Source organism: Gymnoscopelus microlampas (assembly GCF_963454915.1).
Source record: "Gymnoscopelus microlampas genome assembly, chromosome: 3".
NCBI classification, from domain to species: Eukaryota; Metazoa; Chordata; class Actinopteri; order Myctophiformes; family Myctophidae; genus Gymnoscopelus; species Gymnoscopelus microlampas.
Genome location: NC_139940.1, coordinates 28,631,666 through 28,651,646, shown reverse-complemented (window position 1 = coordinate 28,651,646; position 19,981 = coordinate 28,631,666). Strand labels below are relative to the sequence as shown.

At 41.7% G+C, this 19,981-nt stretch overlaps 2 protein-coding genes across 2 annotated transcripts in view; one reads left to right on the top strand and one right to left on the bottom strand.

The window, feature by feature from the left end:
- Positions 1 to 6,444: 6,444 nt before the first annotated feature.
- On the bottom strand, positions 6,445 to 6,621 carry LOC311041449 (NADH dehydrogenase [ubiquinone] 1 beta subcomplex subunit 1-like; the record flags this gene model as incomplete). Its single annotated transcript, XM_084051825.1, has 1 exon — positions 6,445 to 6,621. One exon carries the CDS (start codon positions 6,619 to 6,621, stop codon positions 6,445 to 6,447), a length of 177 nt encoding a protein of 58 aa, XP_083907951.1.
- Positions 6,622 to 13,414: 6,793 nt separating this feature from the next.
- scxa (scleraxis bHLH transcription factor a) overlaps positions 13,415 to 19,981 on the top strand; it is a 14,413-nt gene continuing 7,846 nt past the window's right edge. Inside the window, exons 1-2 of the mRNA XM_084052489.1 lie at positions 13,415 to 14,482; positions 15,127 to 15,346. Coding sequence (XP_083908615.1) covers positions 14,055 to 14,482; positions 15,127 to 15,346 — 648 coding nt within the window. The 5' untranslated portion in view covers positions 13,415 to 14,054. The remainder of the gene's footprint in view (positions 14,483 to 15,126; positions 15,347 to 19,981) is intronic.

Below are 19,981 nucleotides of genomic sequence, written 5' to 3'. Positions count from 1 at the left end.
GTTCTCTGACAATGGGTACATTGGGTACAACAGGTACTGCATAATCGGATGGGGCATGCATTCTCAACTTGCATCATTCCCGAGTATGCCAGTGCCCAACAAATATATCATATCAGTCTCTACAAAGTGCCATAGCTCAAGCGTATTCTGAAGAACCTGAGTGCCTTAAGGACTTGATGGGTGTCTCAGGCTCAGCACCCGAACCGTCCTTTATTATTAACGATTATAAACATATTCTCCTATATGTTTTCAATAGAGCATTTTCTGTTACTTGGTAATTAAACACATGCAATTTGGGTCCCACCTGTCTCAGTTGTAGGCCTACTCTCTTTTTTTCTCCCCACATGCTTCTACTCATGGCACCATCACTCGTAAAAAACTGTAATGCAGTTCATAATGCCTCCCATTAAAGCTCGTAACACCAGCTGCATAATTACTCTCAACAACTGCCTCAAAGATATCAAATGCTTGATGTCCAGAAAGGTTTGAATAATCAGTTAAAGTGAATCTGAAATAGTCTTATTTGACCCTCCTAACTCCAGAAATTATATTCTAAATGATCGTTGTAGACAGTCCAGTAGACAGGTTCCAACAGGTTCAATGGCCAGAAACTAAGGGTATATATTTTAAAGAGAGTGGGCAGCCCATTTCCCTTTTTCTCACTCCCAGTGTGACAGAATAGTGGAAAAGCTGGGAGACAGACAGACAAGGACTCGTGACTAAAAGTGACTGTGCTTTTGCCATTTGGATACCTACACTGTAAAACAACCTACCTGACAAGCTAGACTACCAATTAAATAATTCCCAAAACAGACCTTTGCAGAGTTCCAAGCAATGTTAAACATTTTGCCCATTTGTTACTCATAATTTTTCCCCCCTACATTTGTAGAAATATTTATTTTTAGATTTCTACAAGCCTTTACTTGTGACTGTAGACACTCTTCTTTTACTCTAGGGTATTCATACAGTTTGTGTATGTGGATTTGTACATTTATAAATAGTTATACATTTACCACCTGCTGTGTGAAGTTAAACAACAAAATAAAACCAAATAATAACAAAATCACCTTATGTCCCTCACATGACATATTATGTCAATGATTACCAATTAAGTTTGGTAAATAGTAATCTATAATAAATATTTTAAAAAAGTAACCTTCCCAAACACACATATCCATAATTTCTTAATAATAACTTATTTTGAAATTGTGTCTATAAGCCCAGTTTAGCCGAACACATGCATAAAAGTAAGACTCTGGAAACTTTTGGAACCAACCAACCAGGGCATAGCAGAGCAGAACACTCTGGCTCATATAACCAGCCACGGGAAATACATAGCTTCAGAAAAACATCATGCCTGGTAGGCAGTTATACTGGCTGGTACTGTAGATGGGGAAACGGGCAAGAGAGTGAGAGAGCTTGACTGTAAGTTTATAAAAAAGAGAGTGAGAGAGAGACAGACAGAACGAGCGAGCGGTGGGCTGGTGAGTGAGTCCGGCAGCCAAATCATTCCTGCCACCTCATTAGTGGCGATGACATCACAGCTGATTTCTCCTTAGTCGGCTACTACCGCTGCACGACTTCACACAGTTCACAGAGAAGTAGAGCTATACCCAGTCCTAGAGTCTTTTATGAAAGAATCTGGGAGGCTACTTTGATGTAGCCAACAGCCCAGTAATAAGGAGGTCGGCTTTGCTCTGAAAGAGGCAGCCGCTTCCTGAAACAAAGCAATGCAGGTCGTTTTTGTTAGCAGTTCCTTAACCGCAATTCCATAATAATAATTATAACTCACATTTACATATTATATACAGTAGCGCCTTTCTGAATAGTTCAAAGTCGCTTTACATGGGAAAGAAAAAGGAAAAACTTAAAAAGAAAGAATAAAATAAATTATTTTCAAATGTTTACTGTTTTTACAAAACAGTAAACATTTGAAAAGTATAGTACACTCCTCTGAGCGCAGATCCCCACCAGGCCGGGTTGCCTACCCAGGGCCCGCAAAATTTGAAAGGGAGTCTTAGTCAATTGGAATGGAATCTGCAAAATATGACTGCTACATCTTGATCACATGACCGATAATGTGCACCGATTTGTGTGAGGACTAGTAGCAAAAAGTGTGTTTTGAAGAAAACGTGAAATGGCAGAAAATCTAGTCTGGCACAACTGGCCAGGGCCTACTGTATGTGTGGAGTTGCGTCATGATCCACGTGCCACCATGAGGCTGATAAGAAGAATTTGGAGTGCCGGTTATTTATTCGCCTACTGGCAGTGCGTGTGCAATCATGGCAATCGGATGCCGCGTTCTTGATTTGTGGCATTTTGTGCAAAACGGGCCGCCCACTCCTGCTAACTTTGAATGCCAATCGTAGACAGGTGTTCGCTGGGGGGATGTGAGTGGTCAATGGACTGTACACCAGCTGCCACTGTTTTTATTCAAATTACCAAACACTTAGCCATAAAGCTCTAAATTTGAACACACAAGCACAAGTGCGCCTGAATACTATAGCAGGTTGTCTGTGAGTTTGCTTTACCACTTGTGCCATATACTATGTACTGTATTAGAAGTATTTAAAAAACGTCCTAAACATGTTTATTTGCTAATTGCTCTGGTATACTTCATTATATTCATCTCTGAGTTCCACATTTGCGAAAATGAAAGCTGATCAGATCAATAGACATGTTGTTGGTTGACTAAGGTTCACGGCACTTACTATGACCTTGCATTTTCTAAGTCGCTGTGGATGAGAGAGTCTGCTAAATGCCTTAATAAGTTAACAGTTTCAGTCAAAGAAATACAAATTCTTTCTGCATTTCTTTTTTCTCTTCTTTTTTCCACAAATGAATGCTTTCAGCAGGATCTTTTCCTTCCATTGGTAGAGAGAGAGAGAGCTGAAATGAATGGAAATAAAGTGTGGAGAAAGGTCCGGCTGCGTGACCTTACTTGACTATGTGACGTATGTGAGTACAAGACTAAACCTCATACAGGATCATCAGCAAACTCAGATACTAGATGGATATCTGCAATGACATCTTATGTCTAACTCAGCATTAATGGAGTGTGAACAGCAAAACGTTTGTCATATACTGTATGATTCATACATTCCTAAGGTGAATGTCAGCTGCTGAGGTAGACTAGAATCAAAACAGTTGTCCACAATGATACACTGATGCTGTAGAAAAGAGCTAAGATCAGTTCAATATGTTGTGATGACAGTAGCGATTGAAAGGAAAGCAAAGCTGGGACAAATTGCCTGTCTTGGAAAATCTTTGTGAAGAAAATGTGCATGTAATAGGCCTATCCCAACCCTCAATAACAACTATTGATATGCCCTTGAGCAAGGCACTTAACCATACATTTCTCAAAGTGAAGCTGCTCGGTGGCCTGCAGCATACTGTGAAGGTTCAGGTGTGAATAGTGACTGTACGATTGTGATGCATGGGCGGTACAATAAAAGAGTGGAACCCTTCCTTGGATTAATAAAAGTTAAAACAATATACTACTACTCGGAGAAACCACGGTATAAAAGAGGAAAATTAAAAAGCCATGGCTATCAGAGGAACCAGCAGATGTTCATCCCTTTATATCTTTTGTATTACCTCATAATGTTCACACAAGCGCTGCTCGAGTCGAACAAAGAAGAGGACAATGATCTGGCTTAGAGAGTGTGGCCCCAACGAGGACAGCTTGAAGACTAAAATCAGACAAATGAGATAAAAGTCACACAGACTTTAATTCTCCAGCATTTGTTTCATTATTTTACAATGTTCTGAGGGATGTCGAATCAAACAATGGCTTTTTTACTATGTGTTTGAACTCAGTGCACCACGAGCGTGTTTGTGAGAAACTCCATCATAAAACGGGATATGAACGGAAAAACTAAGAGAACGAGCACGGCTTCATCTGATGTCTTCCAGTTGTGTGACCTCCCTCTCCTTCTCCCAATCCTTAACTCTCTCTCTCTCTCTCTCTCTCTCTCTCTCTCTCTCTCTCTCTCTCTCTCTCTCTCTCTCTCTCAATATCTTTCTCTCTCTCGGTTTAATAAGGCAGCTGTAGAGTCTGGTTCTCTTGGGAAACAGTGTGGAGTGTGGCTGCTGGGCAGAGGACAGAAATTGGGGCTGGTTGAATTCGGAGTGGGGTCTGTGGACCGGGCTCAATGTGGGGGGGGGAGCAGGGGGCGGAGGGGATCAGGGGGGGTGTTTCGGTTTGGGGCCAACACTTCCGACCCTTTCCCCCATGCAATACACCACACGGCCTGGAGTCCTGACAGGCTGCCTCCTGCTCTCCCTCCGTCCATTCCATTCCCTCCCTCCCTCTCCCTCTCTCTCCTCCCTTGACTCCCTCCATCTCTCTACCCCCCTGTTTCCCTTTTCCTTCGCTTTACTTCTCTTCCACTTATTCCTATATTCTTCTCGGTTCTCTTCCTGCCCCCCTCCCCCTCTTCTCCCCTCAGTGTGAGGACAGCAGACAGTTCTTTTTTTGGTAATGACCCTCTCCAGACGTCTACTTGGTGGCATCATAACGAGCCCCTTTATCCCCTGTTCCCCTCCCACTCTCACTTTCAGCACAGGGTGTACAAACGAGCATCCAAGGTCTACGATAAATAGCTAAGTTGATTATCCCTTGGAGTATCTCTCTCTCTCTCTCTCTCTCTCTCTCTCTATGTGTCGTCTTCTCTTTCCCTTTCTCTGTCTTCTAGATGTCTGCTCTGTGGTACCGTATTGGGTCCAAACCTGCTTCCGAGTTTTGACAGGTTCCTGACCCGCGCCAGAATGGTTCAGCTGGGCTGAGACTAGGGGGTTGTGTGTCTGCGTGCCTTTTCAAGTGTGTGTGTGCGTGCGTGCGTGCGTGCGTGCGTGCGCGTGCGTGCGTGCTCGTGTGTGTGTGTGTGAGGCCAGGGACTGGCTAGGCTGTGGGGTGTTTTTCATCAGAATAATGAATACTACGTCTGAGCTAAGGGAAGGAAAGGATAGCAAGAGGAGGAGGAGAGCGAGAGAAGGAGAAAGGAGGGGTAATGACTATCAGATGGCGTTCTACTACCGGGCTTCTGCTGCCTCTTTAAAGGGGAACACCATTCAATTTAAGAATCCACATACTGTATAGTATGCTACTAATACACCCTAGGATTTGGCCAATCAGTACACAGTAAAATCCTCAGAGTTCATTTAACTCTTGAGAGAGCGCAAATGTAAATCCTTATGGGTCCATTGATTACATTTGTACACTCTCAGAGTTACAAATGGATCAATTAACACTGAGGTGTAATGGGTACGCCCAGTCAGTATTCATCTGTGGATGTGAGTAGTTAAAAGCCAGAACAAAAACGATCTATTTCATCTATGATGTCACCACAGTTCAGACAAAGACGTTTGTTAATGAACACGAATGACCTTTGTTTGAATCCTAATCATCTTCATATACAGTAATGTTTTTTATCAGTTTAGCCATTATCTTCAATGGTGGTGCCTGAGGGTGTGGAACCTAAAGGCCTGTCCACACCAATGCAACTCCTTGCAACTGCCATTGGGGATAATGGTTGCAAGTAGTTGCATGTTGCAAGGAGTTGCGTCGCGAATCATTGGTGTGGAGTGACGGAGTCTGTGGACTGGCCTTTAAGAGGACGTGGAATAAAAACGTACTTGATTCATAACTTAAAGTTAAAGTGCCGATTTTCTCACCTAAATGCTTTCGTCCCATTGTGAGGCGTACAGTATGTGGAAATTTGATATACAGTAACACTTCCCAATGCGTTATGTCTCAAAGGCGGTGGAAAAAAACGTCAGTAACGTTAAGAACAATACTGTGGACTGTTGCTAACGATACAACAGACATATGTCAGTCAGTTATACTGTAGCAGTGTGTTCTCTATACAATATGTGGAATCTATATGGTTGATATTGTTGTACATTGTCAATTACAAGTTCACCTAAAGTGTGGTATAATTACCATGACTTTTTTTGCTTTTTTCTGGTAGTTTTTCCATTATCAAAAGCAGCTACAATTGGTGATTATGTTGATAGAAATGTATCTATTATGTTTTGATAAAAGCTTTCAGCTGTTTGGTACTGTAGATGATGTCCGACATTGTTAATGTCTCCCTAGTACTCTCTGGAATCTTACCCACAGGTCTCAAACATGCCATTATGTTGAAAAGGAGTCATTTCTTTTTGAGAACTACATTCCTGGGAAGAATTCTTGAAATGGTTGTGTAACAACAATTACATGTATTGGTCACACAACAATTGTTTGATGTTTATCAGTTTGTTTTTAGAGTTAACCACAGTACAGCAACTGCCCCGGTCAGAGTTGTTAATGATCTTACCCACACCACAGGATAGGACCATAACCAAAGACTGTTTTTGTTCTTTCTTTCTTTTCTTTCTTTTCTGTATATGACAACAGAGGGTGAAGGTCAAGGACAATACGTTTCAGCCTCTGGCGATTGTCTACTTCCAGGTATATTCCTCTCCAGGCTTCAGTTCCCTTCTGTACAAAGCACTCTTGTTCCTGAAAGCTGTTAGCTTCTGATCCTGCTGTTTATCCATGTACCATCCAATGACAAATCCCATGGGCACCAGTATGTTCATCCAATGCACACGAGCAAGTGCTACAAAGTTCACCATGGTTACCTACCCATAAAAAACAACAGATGCAATGGCAAATTAATTTGTGTAGGATGTAAAAAACTGCTCAAAGAAAATGGGACTGACTGGCTTGTCTAAGGACCAACCACAGGGTGTCCGCTTAGAACTTAACCAGAGATGTCTGCACCGGACAATTCAAAGGATATCTTTGTGACAAGCAGCAAAAGTTGAGGTATGGGTCTGGATGAGCCTGGTTGGTATCCTGTAGCATGCGGGAGATAAAGGCTTAGAGCTGGCAGAGTTTGTTGTGGTAGTGAGGTTAGAGTTCTGGAAATGACATATCCCAAAGGTGTGATGACCAAATCCTGAGATTGTGATTCTTTATATACAGTAAGGTCTGGCGGGGCTGTTCTGTCGTCCCAATTATGTCACAATGAGTCAGTCTTATCCATGTATGGAGCTCGAAGGTCAGCCATGCCCGAGTCCATGATGCTGATATTCTCCCACTTGCGGTGCATTCAGCAATACATTTCATATCAGTCCTACAGCATATGCTGTTGACTGTTACAGTATACATGTCCGTTTCTGCAAACTATCTCAATCCAATGAATGACCACATCCAAGGAGAGAAAGCCTATTTCACCCACCAATGCTGGGTACCAAAACCTGAACATGCTGATCAAGATGCATTGTCCGCATAATAACTCAATAAAGTTTTATGCTTGTATTTAATATCTCCAAGAATGCATTTTATCATCTTAAATATATATATAGAGTCCAATTAGATTCTGAAAAGCTGTTTCATGCTTTCATTTCCAGTAGATTTTATTTTTTATTATTAAATTAAAGGACGACTTCACCCATTTTCAACCTATCGTCATATAATTGGTCCTCACTAATGCTCTTAATAAAATAATACAAATTGAAATGTAAAAAATCACACCCAGTGTGAAGTGGGCGGTGTGTGGTCATCACAACACGACTCACTTTAAAAAAGGATAAATCACTTTTTTAAAGTCCATACTGCTATTCATAGGGCTGCACATGTGTCATGTGTTTCGCTAGCCAATCACAGTCCTGAATTTGCAAAGTCAGCCAATCACATTACAGTTAGTGGTGATGACACTAGCTGTAATGTGATTGGCTGACTTTGCAAAAGTATCGATTTGCATTAACAATGGAAGGGTTAGGGGGTATACAAATTTTTTGGTCGGTGTCCAAAACTCACTTATAGGGGGCGGCTACACCGCCCCAAAAAATAAAAAATAAACTGCCTAACGATGATGTCACTGGTAATGTAGTGATGGACTGTGATATGATCGTTATTATTAAAATATTTGTCTCCGCCAGGAGACTATGTTTTCATTCTCGTCCCTCCGTGTGTCCACCAAGCTAACATTGGTCAAGCTTCACGTGACACATGACAATATGTTGAAAGGGTGTGCTTTGATTGGCTAGCGAGACGCATGATGAAATAGAGACCTATAAATAGGTGTGTCACTTCAAAAGATCATTTATATCTTTTGAAGTGAGGTAAGACAGGATTAATCAGGAACAGTACTGGCGGAGACCTGTGCTCCGAGGAGCACATTTTCTAGTTAACTTTAATTTCATAGCACAAGTCTCAATGGTGGTCATATCAGGCTTAAACCGTGCCCAAATATGGTGTCATACGTCACAGATACATCATAAATGTCTGACGTCATAAACTGGCCACATGAAGTTCTCTACCACACAACAGTGTATTTTAAAAGCAGGCTAAAACATGTATGACCCTTCCAGAAGCTTGTAGTTAGGCTTAAAGCATGTGGATAATGGGAAAACATTTATCTGTATCAGTATGGTTTCTTTGCCTTCTTTGCTTTTTATTTTGTAGCACATTGAGAGTCTACTAAATAGACTTGACTAAACTTGACGATGTGATGTGATGTGATGTGATGTGATGAATCTGTCATTGGCAAGGTTAATATTTTAGTAGTTTTATTCAAATTCTACTTGTAATACAATGTAACTATTTCCTTTTCTAACAACATTTTTAGGGAAACGGCAGCCATATGTGTAATTATGGAAATAGCAGAGTATACATTATAGCCCAAGTCAAATGTTTTCTAGCCTGCAGACAGCAATTCATAGAGAAAGGGATACTGTGTTAGACCAGCCACAGGCTCCTGGGAGATATGCAAATGACAGAGAGATCATGCTAATGCATGTCTATGAGTCTATAATGACGGACCACAGTGAGTGATCCTGGTTCGAAGAAACTCACCATCTTCGTGTGCATGAGCAAAAACATACTCAAATTCAGTTTTTATACACAATCAGGCATGAAACAGTTGGGTAACACTTTCTATGAAACCCATATCTAAATTATAATGTGTTATACCTTCATAATACATTGTAATGCATGCATATACTTTATAAGAGTGGCTAAGAGTTGCATTATAAGTATGGTTATTATAATACTTAATACGGTCAGGTATCATAATTGCTCTACCCCTTTTGCATAAAAGGTTATAATGTTATGAACATCAGGGTACTTTCAGCATCATTTGTGGAGAGTGTGGTTATGGTTTGCCATAACATTTCTATGACAGCTTATTGTTTGCTTCAACTAAATTAAGTGTGCATTTATCTCTATATTGTGTTTATAATTAGGTTGAACTAGTTTTTGTATTTTATTTTTTATTTTTCAATGTAGTCCAAGCCATCTAGGGTTGACATTCTGTTGTGGTTGTGATTTACTATTGATAGTTCAAGATTGGACACAGAGGCCACAATATTACTAGACTCTATGTTTTTTTTTAATTTAAACCTTGTTTAAAAATGAGCTATACAGAACCATGATAACCTTATAACCTTTCATGCGAAAAGAGTTGAGCAATTATAATTGTGATACCTGACCTTATAAAGTATTATGCTATACTAATCATATTGCCTTAAGACAATTGAAGGCTTATAGAAACTCTTATAACACGTTATGGCTGCTTTATAATATACCTTATGAAGGTATCTATGATGCATTACAGATATGGCCTTAATAGAAAGTTACCCTAGTCACTATATTTGAACTAGTCACATCAAAATTGAACATGACTAAAGGCCTTTAAAGCTACTTTATTGCGGTTTGTGAATTGTATTTCATTCGTTTGAGATAGGTTTGTTGTTGCTTTACACATCAAGAGGCCACCATTAAACAGTGAATAGTGAAGTGATCTCCAACCTGGAAACTCATCAATGCAGACTGAAGAGTTAGGAGATGCCTCTGCGTGCCATTGATGCCTGCTGGTTTTTGTCTTGTCCTGTCTTCTCACCAGGTGCCTGCAGTGGAAGTTCTGGAGGCGAACGTATCCTTCTGTTCAGTGGCTCCATTTAGGAATTGAGGTTTGATCACCACCTGGCACCAGCCTGCTCCCCTATTTCACTTCTTCCCTCTCACCCTGACCACAAGCACTTCCTGTCTGTAATCAACCACGGTGACTGCCGTTGGCCTCCGTTCACACTGTCAGCACCCCAGAATAAACACTGAGATGAAGAGCGAGGGGATGGAGGGAGGATCAGGAGGGAGAGAGAGTAAGAGATATATAGACAGAGACAAGCATGCACAGAAAGAGAGTGGGGGGAGAGAATGAGAGAAATAGAGGGCGAGAGAGAGTCAGAATGATGAATGCTGACTGTAACATTGTGTAACTTGAACAGATTATTCATTGTGCTATTAGTTTTCAGCAGCAGCTTACTGCTGCCAACCTACACATGAGAAGCATACTGGCAATGGCAGCTCGGTTTAGGGGTTTCAATAATGTATTATTGAGGGTTAGAGAACTCATAGTTGAGTAGCACAGTGGCTCTGAATCTTCAACCACTGCACACGTAAGACAAGACAACATTCCAAGGTACGGCTAATTATTGGTTCTCTAAAATGCTCTTTGAGACCATGTATGTACATCAGAATATGGTGATGTACTAATGGAAAATGATTTAGCTCAATTGAGTTTTAGAAAGATCATAATTAGTCTGTAATATTTTGTTTGACAATGGTTTTTGACAATTTGTCAAACCTTCGCTTTCTCTAAGGCACACCAGTGAGTTTTAATAGTTCAGAACCACAAATGTGCAGTGTAGGTAGAGATACAGTACATATACGTATGTGTTCTGTGTATACACACACTGACATGTAGACATTTACCAAAAGACTAGCAGTCTCTAAAGTGATGCTGCTATCCCACTGTAGGTCTCACGATTAATGGTCACTTTTTTTTGTTCTTTTTTTCCCCCACTTTTGCCAACAAGTGTCTAATTTCTCGTTAAACATGTCTTTCTGGTTCCAAATCATGTTGAAATAAAAACAATTCTACGATTTATGAGAGAGGAATCTGGTCAGTTCGGGGACAGGGGAGTGCTTGTTTTGTTTCACTCAGCATCCTGCGTATGTGCAAATTTAGAAACAGGTGATAACCTATTATGTCCACTGCTTGCCAACTCAGACGCACACTCTTCAACGCACAAGACCATTGAATGCTCTGCGTGGAACTACTGTAGCTCGCCTGGCGGCTCGCTCAGGCATGCCTGACAAGATAGATGGATAGATGGATAGATAGATTGTCGACACATGATGCCATGGGATGCTCTGCACACGCACTCTCTCAAGTTGCGGCTCGCTATAATATATATGTGTGTGTGTGTGTGTGTGTGTGTGTGTGTGTGTGTGTGTGTGTGTGTGTGTGTATGAACGGACGGACAGATAGAAAAATAGAATAGGGGTAGATACATTCTCAGGTATTTATTAGAAGTTGACAGCAGTTTTTATTACTGTTCTTTAGTTTTCAGCTCTCTCCTTCCATGTCCTGTCTCCCACTGCCTCTCTCCCACTCTCTCCTTTCTTCCCTCCTTTGTGTACTCCCCTTACTGTCTTTTCCAATTCTTTCTGCACTTTGAGAGGAAGACAGATTGTTTCAGGGAGTGTAAAGAGAGTACAGTAGCAGCTCCCTTAGTATAAACCCCTTTGACCATCCCGGCGCAGATCAACCCCCACCCCTGCACCCTCTGTCACTAAGATCCCAGCCTGAGTCGTTCATCTAAATGAGATAGGCCAGTGAAATCAACACCAAACAGTTCCCAAACGGACTCAGCTATCCTCAGTGGTCATATGTTCCCCATAGAATATTTAATAGAGAAACAGATAGAGTTGAGGGCAACATTTCTGAGAAGCAAAATTTGGTTCCAGGAAGTTAAAAAGAAAAATGAATCATTCAAGATGTGAAACAGTTAAAAGCTTCAATACATCTCAAGTTCAAGGCATGAAGCATATACTCACAGCAAATTATGCACAAAGTATATATTATATATGCTTAAAATATATCTATACAACGAAAACAAAACACTTCAAATCAACACAACAATTAGAAGTACCAAAAACAGCCCAGGAAAGTGGGGGAATGGGGTGGCTTCTCTGTGTGTTGCAGACGATCAGGTTGAGTTTCAGACCCCTCAACGTCACAACTTTTATAGATGCAACGCTTTGACCATGTCAAAAATATCCCTGGCTCCAGCCACAAGCCCTGCCCTAACATCCCACTGCAGCTGCCCGGCTTGAAACCTTCTGTCACGGGACCAACACAGCACACTGTGTGTGTGTGTGTGTGTGTGTGTGTGTGTGTGTGTGTGTGTGTGTGTGTGTGTGTGTGTGTGTGTGTGTGTGTGTGTGTGTGTGTGTGTGTGTGTGTGTGTGTGTGTGTGTGTGTGTGTGTGTGTGTGTGTGTGTGTGTGTGTGTGTGTGTGTGTGGAGGACTTTTCAAGACTCCCCCTAAACCTTTCTGCTTCTTGCTATAATGGGAAGGCCGAACAAAACATCATAACATTAGTCTCAATTGCTGCACAGTACAATCCTAAATATCAATTTAACTCCAAGAGTGTGAATTGTCCAGAAAGGGTCCAGAGTTAAATGAACACTCTGTGATTTGACTGTGGGCTCACTTCCCCTTTCTACATTACCAAGTCCCAGTCCTGTCTCTAGACTGCTCCATGTCTGGGCTGTCAAATAAGGCTGGAATGAAAAAAACGGTTTGCAGCCATGAAGCAAACATCTACCCTAAAACAGAAGTCATATCTTATTCCTTTGATCTGATGTTAAAATAACCTCAGGCTCATATGTATTACGTGGATTGGATGTTTCTTTTTTTACAAGACTGTCAAAGAGGGGCAGATAAACACACAAACAAAAGTGAATTTATATCGATACAGCCTCTGACACTACAGTATGTGACTGCTTGATGGTCATACAGTAATTTAGTATTTATAGTATTTATATTTATTTATTTCGAAAATTCACTGGAGGATAAGCCCCTTAAGATGCAGCATCTCGTTTTCGAGGGGGTCCTCAACAATATTACATTGCTGTCGGGGAAATCTTTCCTCAACAAGTGAACTTCTGAGGATTCACATTGATAACAATGTACTGTTGCAATTCCAGAGTGTATTGTACTTCATAGTCTGGAATCAACCCAGCATATAAGGGATCCATGTGAAACTTGGATCAACAAAAATGAAAAACTCTCAAATATGAGTTTTCAAATTGTTTTCACAGTTGTCATTATGCAAGTTCAGTTTTAGGGTGGACTTCCCCTGAAACAAACTAGTGAGCGCTGAGCAGCCAAAACAACCTCCTGCCGATGGTTTGCCTCTTGCCTCCGGTCCCCCAAGCCAGCTTCTAGACAGCAGCCCTGGGACCCACACAGCTCAAAGGGAGGGGCAGAGAAGCCCCTAGGCCCTCCCACCAGCTATAAGACCAGAGGCATACGGAAACACTCAGACACCAGGCACACGTGGAACTGAGCAAAGAGAGCAAGAGGGAGAGATAGACACTTAGACACAGAGAAAGAGAAAGTCACAGGCAGAAAATTGCCACTTGAAGCTACTAGACCTACAGTAGTATTTGTTGCATTTTGGATTGAGGCAAACAGACACAGAGAGAAAGAAAGGATACATAGAGGTATACAGAAAAGAGAATTAAACTGCCATTTCATTGTGCCAGTATGACTTTATCTTGCTTTCTTCCAAAGGATTAACTGAAGGAGCAACTGGTCGTTGGAATTTGAATTGTCTGAACCACGAGAGTCACGAAGGGATTTGAACCTGCAACCACCTGTGAAACAGTGAAACAGCAGCTTGTTGATGAACTTGACTACAATAGTTAGGGATCAGCTCAAAGCTTAACCACTGAGTGAGGAAAGGTATAAACAAAGCCCAAATCTGTATCGTAAGGGCATCATCGATCTACACTGACTCACCTAGTTCAAGAGATTCAGCTTAGCTAGAGAAGGCAGTATCTGCATTGGACATCTTGAGTCAGAGCTTCAGCAAGGTCCTATCACAAACAGTGAACATTAGCAGCAAATTTCCAAGATCAAGGGCTTCTCTTTGGAGGAAAGCCTGAAGACTTGCTGAGGCGATCTTGTCAGCAAAACATTGCGTTGGAAATGACGTTTGCCATGCTCCGCACGGCACCTCCTGCAGGGCGCTATCTGTACGGCGACATCGCCCTGCTCTCCGAAGACGACGAGGAGAACGGGAGCGAGGGGTCGGGCTCGGAGGAGCGCACCACCAACACCTCCTCCTCTCACTCCGCCGCCTTCCGTCTGTCCTCCTCCTCTCCGTCTGCCTTTCACATCAAGGTGAACAGGAAGAGGAAGCTGTGTGGAGGAGGAGGAGGTGGAGGTGGTGGTGGAGGAGGAGTAGGTGGCGGGCGGCTGGGGCCCCCATCATTGCCCCCCGGACTGATCGTTGGACCTAACGGGGAGATCCGTCAGCGGAACGCGGCCAATGCACGGGAGAGAGACCGCACCAACTCTGTCAACACAGCCTTCACCGCTCTGCGTACGCTCATCCCGACTGAGCCTGCTGACAGGTACAGAGCAGGATGTGATGGAGCAGCAACACGTTATCTTTTGTGATAGGCATTTAATCACTGTGTTGTTATGGAGTACACCTGTAGGCCTACTGATTATGAAAGGACCCTGGGTTCTTTTTTCACAAAGACTTATGTCTTAGAACTCAATTAAGGGATCAAACGTGATAGTTCTGCGGCCCATTTTGAGTTCAACTCCATATATTTGTTTATAGATGGTGCATAATATATTATATGTTATAATACATATATATGGTTATAAAATAATCCAGTACCTGAAGTTTGTGTTCTAAACATTCTAATTTGTGATGTCAGCCTTATAGGTTAAAATAAAGTTACAGTACATCTGTTTTGTTTGTATATAGAATATTATTTGGGAACACATAACTTCTTTATTTTCAATATTCTTCATACAGGTACATATAAATATGATTTTATTAAGTTGTCACTATATAACTTGAGTACTAAAGTAGATATTACAGTGTTGATTTAATTAGTTTTTTTGGGGTTATGGTCTAAACATCATTTTCTATCAATATCAACACTACTGATAATTTGTCAAAGGTGACGCCTTGGGATGAGAATGTGTAGATCAGTACATGTCATTTTGATACCAATAAATCTTGTTTCAATTTGATTAATAGGAAGCTGTCGAAGATTGAGACGTTACGATTGGCCAGCAGCTACATCAGTCATCTGGGAAATGTGTTGCTATTGGGCGAGGGGCTTCATGATGGACAGCCCTGTCATGCTCCCTCGCCACCATTCTTCCATGCACTGACTTCCTCCCCTACTCGAGGATCTGACCAATCAGCTCAACCCAAACACATCTGCACTTTCTGCCTCAGCAACCAGAGGAAAATGGTGAGTGAATGAAAGACATTGTAGATTGATAGACAGACAGACAAGACTGATACAGCACATAATACTGTCTTGATAAACCATTTCATAGAACTCCACAGCATAACGCTTTAATCAATAATGTACGTTAAGCCATCAAAGAAACGTCAGAGGAATATTATTTCTACAGACCATTTATACACAGTTGTGACATATTCAAGGATAGAATAGAAGGAATAGAATAGCATAGATGTGCTTGAAGCGGTAGCTGCCAATTAGACGGGCCATTATTCTGACATCCCAAAAGTCTGGGAAAAATAATTCTGGTTAGTGTGAGGTTAGGGTTAGAGTTAGGCTTAGGTTTAGGCTTAGTTATAATGCGTGCTGTCAGACCAATGGTATTTCGGAACAATGGGCCGTCGGCCATGGCACCCTTGAAGTCTGCTTTCCCTGAATTGACAGCCGTGTTGAACCTGAAGGACCATAAAAACATTGAAAGGGAACGCACCTGGGATGAGATAGCTTATTTCACCTTCAAATTTGCTAGAGGTAAAGATTCACCAAGCACCTGGATGAAACTGATCATAGAGCTGCATAGTGATGATTTTTGGGAAACTCTTCCATGGTGTCGGGGTGAGACTAGCATTTTAAAGCTGACCTCAGATCAGTGACTGCCTGTAAAACAGATTGGCCTTCAGGGACATTTAAAGGAGAAACTTCTTAAAGTCCTCTTTGAGGGTGAAGGACTGCATGTTATGGTACTATAGAGGGTTCGTTTTAGTGGGGGAGTTCGGAGTGAAGGGTTAGGGTTAGTTGAGCAGGTGGCCTGGAGGGTTTGTGTAACGTACAAGATATCATGGTGAATAGAAGTGTTTCTCTATGAGAGAGGGAAGGACTGACAGCTGACCTCAAAGCTCAAACTTTAGGAGTGCAACATACTATACGGTACAATAAATGCGCATTTAGTTGTTAGACAAACAAGCTTCAAAAATACTTATGTTGCATGAAAACGTTTAATCTTCAAATGTCTTTATTTTGAATTGAAAGTTTACTGAGTTTTATGACCCCGGGGCCTGTGAACCGCCATCCAAAACCGCAAGTGTAATTTCAAAAATTCATATGAGCCAGTCTCACTATGAGACTGATTTCACCGAATACTGTCCAGAGAAACACAGTCTTCATTCAACAGTAATAAAAAATCTGGCCTAGGAGTTGTGAATTCTAGCATCCTCAGAGGGAGTGAAACCAAGTTATCCAAACAGATCAATTCCTCTTTTCATTGACCAAGGTGTGGAATTTCATGTCAGAATGGCCTCAGTGTATTGGACATGGGTTCATATTCCCACAAATGCAGATGCAGCCACTGAACTAATGTTCATTTTTGACATACGCTGCTGCTGCACTACTGCTGCACTCGCTGAGGGAAACTGGTCAGAAAATCCTGCAATACTAATGCAGTACAGATGCAGGCAGGAGTCCTTCCAGGCTTGGATTGAGTTTCCTTGTGATCGAATACAACCGAAGAAGTAGATATTTTTTTAAATCAAAATGAGTTTCGACATACATAACGGCCATTCTTCTGAGAGATAATCCAGGATGAATGTGGTATCGTAGCAAATGAATTACAGTTGTATTTACATTTTCTGTTGATTGAACTGAACTTGATCTCAGCTACTTCAGCCCTCTACAATGACAACCACTGTACATGAGATGATAGAAAGGTGAGTTTTACTCTGCAGTAGGCCTATACCCCCCACCCACCCACCACAACCTAGTGGCTGCCCATTTAGCAGGATTTATGGGTGAGGAGCTGACATCTGGCAGACTCCCCCGTTACCCCAGCAGTGTGTGAAAACTAATACCCTCCTAGTGTCTAAACTCTGAGACCCCTTAGCTGGGGGATAACCAGAGTCTCCATAGTGCCCCCCCCCCCCACCTTCTCTCTTTCTCTCTCTGAATCTCCGAGTGTGAAAACTTAGACCTCCTTGGTGTCAAAACCCAGACACCCTCAGCTGGGGAGATAACCAGCGTGTTTCTACAGTGTGTTGAAACCCAGCTCTTTCTCCCCGGACCCCTGCAATACGCTCCTTTCATCAGCTCGCTTGCCCCCTCTTTCTCTCGTACTTTTCGCAGCTCTCTTGATCTTCCTGTGCGTCTCTTTCAGTCCTTTCCTCTAACTCCATTCGATCCAATCATTCTCTTCTCTATTGTTTTTCCTTTTAGTTTCTCGCCCTTTCTTGCCCCCCATCTCCTGTAATCCCCTCCTCATTCTGTCTGACTTTTCTCTCTCTCGCTATACCTCCCTCATCTTTCTGTCTGTCTTTTCTCTCCCTCTCTCTTTCCCTCCATCCCTCTTCTGTCTGTCTGTCTGTCTGTCTGTCTGTCTGTCTGTCTGTCTGTCTGCCCCCTCCTCTCTCCCCCAGCCCTGCCTCTCCTTCATTCTCTCTTTCTCGTCTAGCATGCTGTCTCTGAGTATAGATCAGTCTGGTGGAGGTCAAAGCTGTCAGTAAGAGCCGTGTAATACAATCTGCTGCTGTAGGCTCAATACTTCAGACCTGAAAATGCATACCTAGTGTAGCAGCCAAGGCCCGCCAAATAGGTAGGTATGTCACTGGAGACTTCTAAATTGATGGGATTTGGCTGTGGAACGACATATGGTCACGTTACAGATCTTATATGATTTCTGTGTTGCAATCTATCTATGTTATATGGCATTTGCCCTGTGTACTGTACTGTTTGACTTATACACTCAAATGAATGCAGTTCTTTTTCAAAACTTTCTTTAGCAATTCAAGAAAACAGATGAGCACTGTCGGGTAGAAACCTTATATCTCCATATTTTATCTTTTCATGTGTTTTAATAATGTATTGCCCTTTTATATTTTGTCGTATGATAGTGTTGCACAGAAGTAGCAAAAATAGGCTATTTACAAGCTCACGATGCATCTCAACAATGTTTGGACATTTTTTGTCTGTAATAACATGCATAAAATAGGTTAAAAGTGGTTAACTCTGTCTGTGTTTTTTTTTGTATAAATATTTAACCAATAAAAAGTATTAACAAGAGCTTGTGACTAAATAATAACTACATTAGATCCATTGGAACACAGGCTCTTTCCATTTCCTGAAAAACAATGGTTTTGGACATACTGTACAAGGTCTCTGCCTGACAGACGATATACTGTAACAGAAGGACATACACAACTAGACAAAGTTTTAGCATGGGGGGGGGGGGGGGGGGTTCGATGTGGGGGGAAAGCATAGGAATAAACTAAATATGGAACAGGAAATGAATACTGTATTATACAATTTTTCTAATTGAATAGTGATGACATTGCTGGGTGGCAGTGATGTAGGCTATGCATGATCACAAACATACAGTATATCATTACATTTGCGAGTATACTTGTAAAGCAGAGGGTGGAGTAACTGGGAGTGGGATCGGTGAGAATAGAAGTCAGGGATGGGTGGAGAAGAAATAATGATTTCACTGCATTTGCACGTTGTTCCCAACTGTTATTATGGTTACACCTTTCCATTGCGATAGCTGTTTATGGCATCATCAATAGTACCAGGTTAGGACATATTGATATAAAAATTATCTCTCCTTGCCAGTTTCTGAAAATGCCCTTTTACTCCAGAGGAACAGAATTTCCCTCAAGTGATCTTTTTCACTTGCTTGTGACTAGTTCCCAGTACAAACTCACAACGTGTCGCGTATTGTGAGCTTGTAGATAAGCTATTTTCGGCAAAGAGATTTGGTATGGAGGGAAAAAATTAGGGGACCAAGTATAGACCTTGTTGGACCCCAGTCAATGAAGTAAACAGAGTTTAAGTGGTCAATGGTGAGGTTATGGGTATACTATAATATCTAAATGTGTCTCAATACAAACATACGGGAGATCCAAGGAAGCGACAGAATCAGCAGATAAAGTATTGCCCTTTGGGCAAACCAAAAGGGGGAAGTAAGTTCACCCGGAGTTCAAATGGTTAAAAGTATGATCTAGTGAACTCAGCGAAAACCATTTAATTTTCCTCATAAAAGCGGTTATATTCTGTAGTATGCTGAAGTGGGCGTAAGGGCAGCATCAGTGCTGGTGATTACGGAGAGGAAACAATTGTAGAGGTAAAATGAGCCACTCTGTCCCAGGTGCTGTGCTTTGTATGTTTTCATGGTCATTGAGGTTCATCACAGCTGTCAAGATTGCTTAGACCAGCAGCCTCCATTACATTCTTTTCCAATGTGGAAAGAGGCAAAAGTGAGAAAAACGCATGTTCATTTCCTCTTACCGCTATGCTTGTGGACAGCATCACTCACGATGACAAAACAAACCAAAAGTATAAACCAAAAGGATTACCGTGACTGCTGCACAGATATTATATCATTTAACCATAATTCAGTCTAAGTGCTTGCAATATACAGATGACACGGTGGATGTACCATTAGATGAATATGACATCACAGAGTTGACACCCAGTACTGAGTGATCTTTAAAATTCCCAACCTGCTTAACATTTTTCATAAGGTGTACAGTGCAGCCATAGCGCACACAGGGTTGCCTGGAATGCATGTGGTAAGGAGAGGGACGACGATGATAGCTACATCTGTGAATGAAATGTACAGGACCGAGGACTGTGGATTGAGGTGTGCTTAGAGCT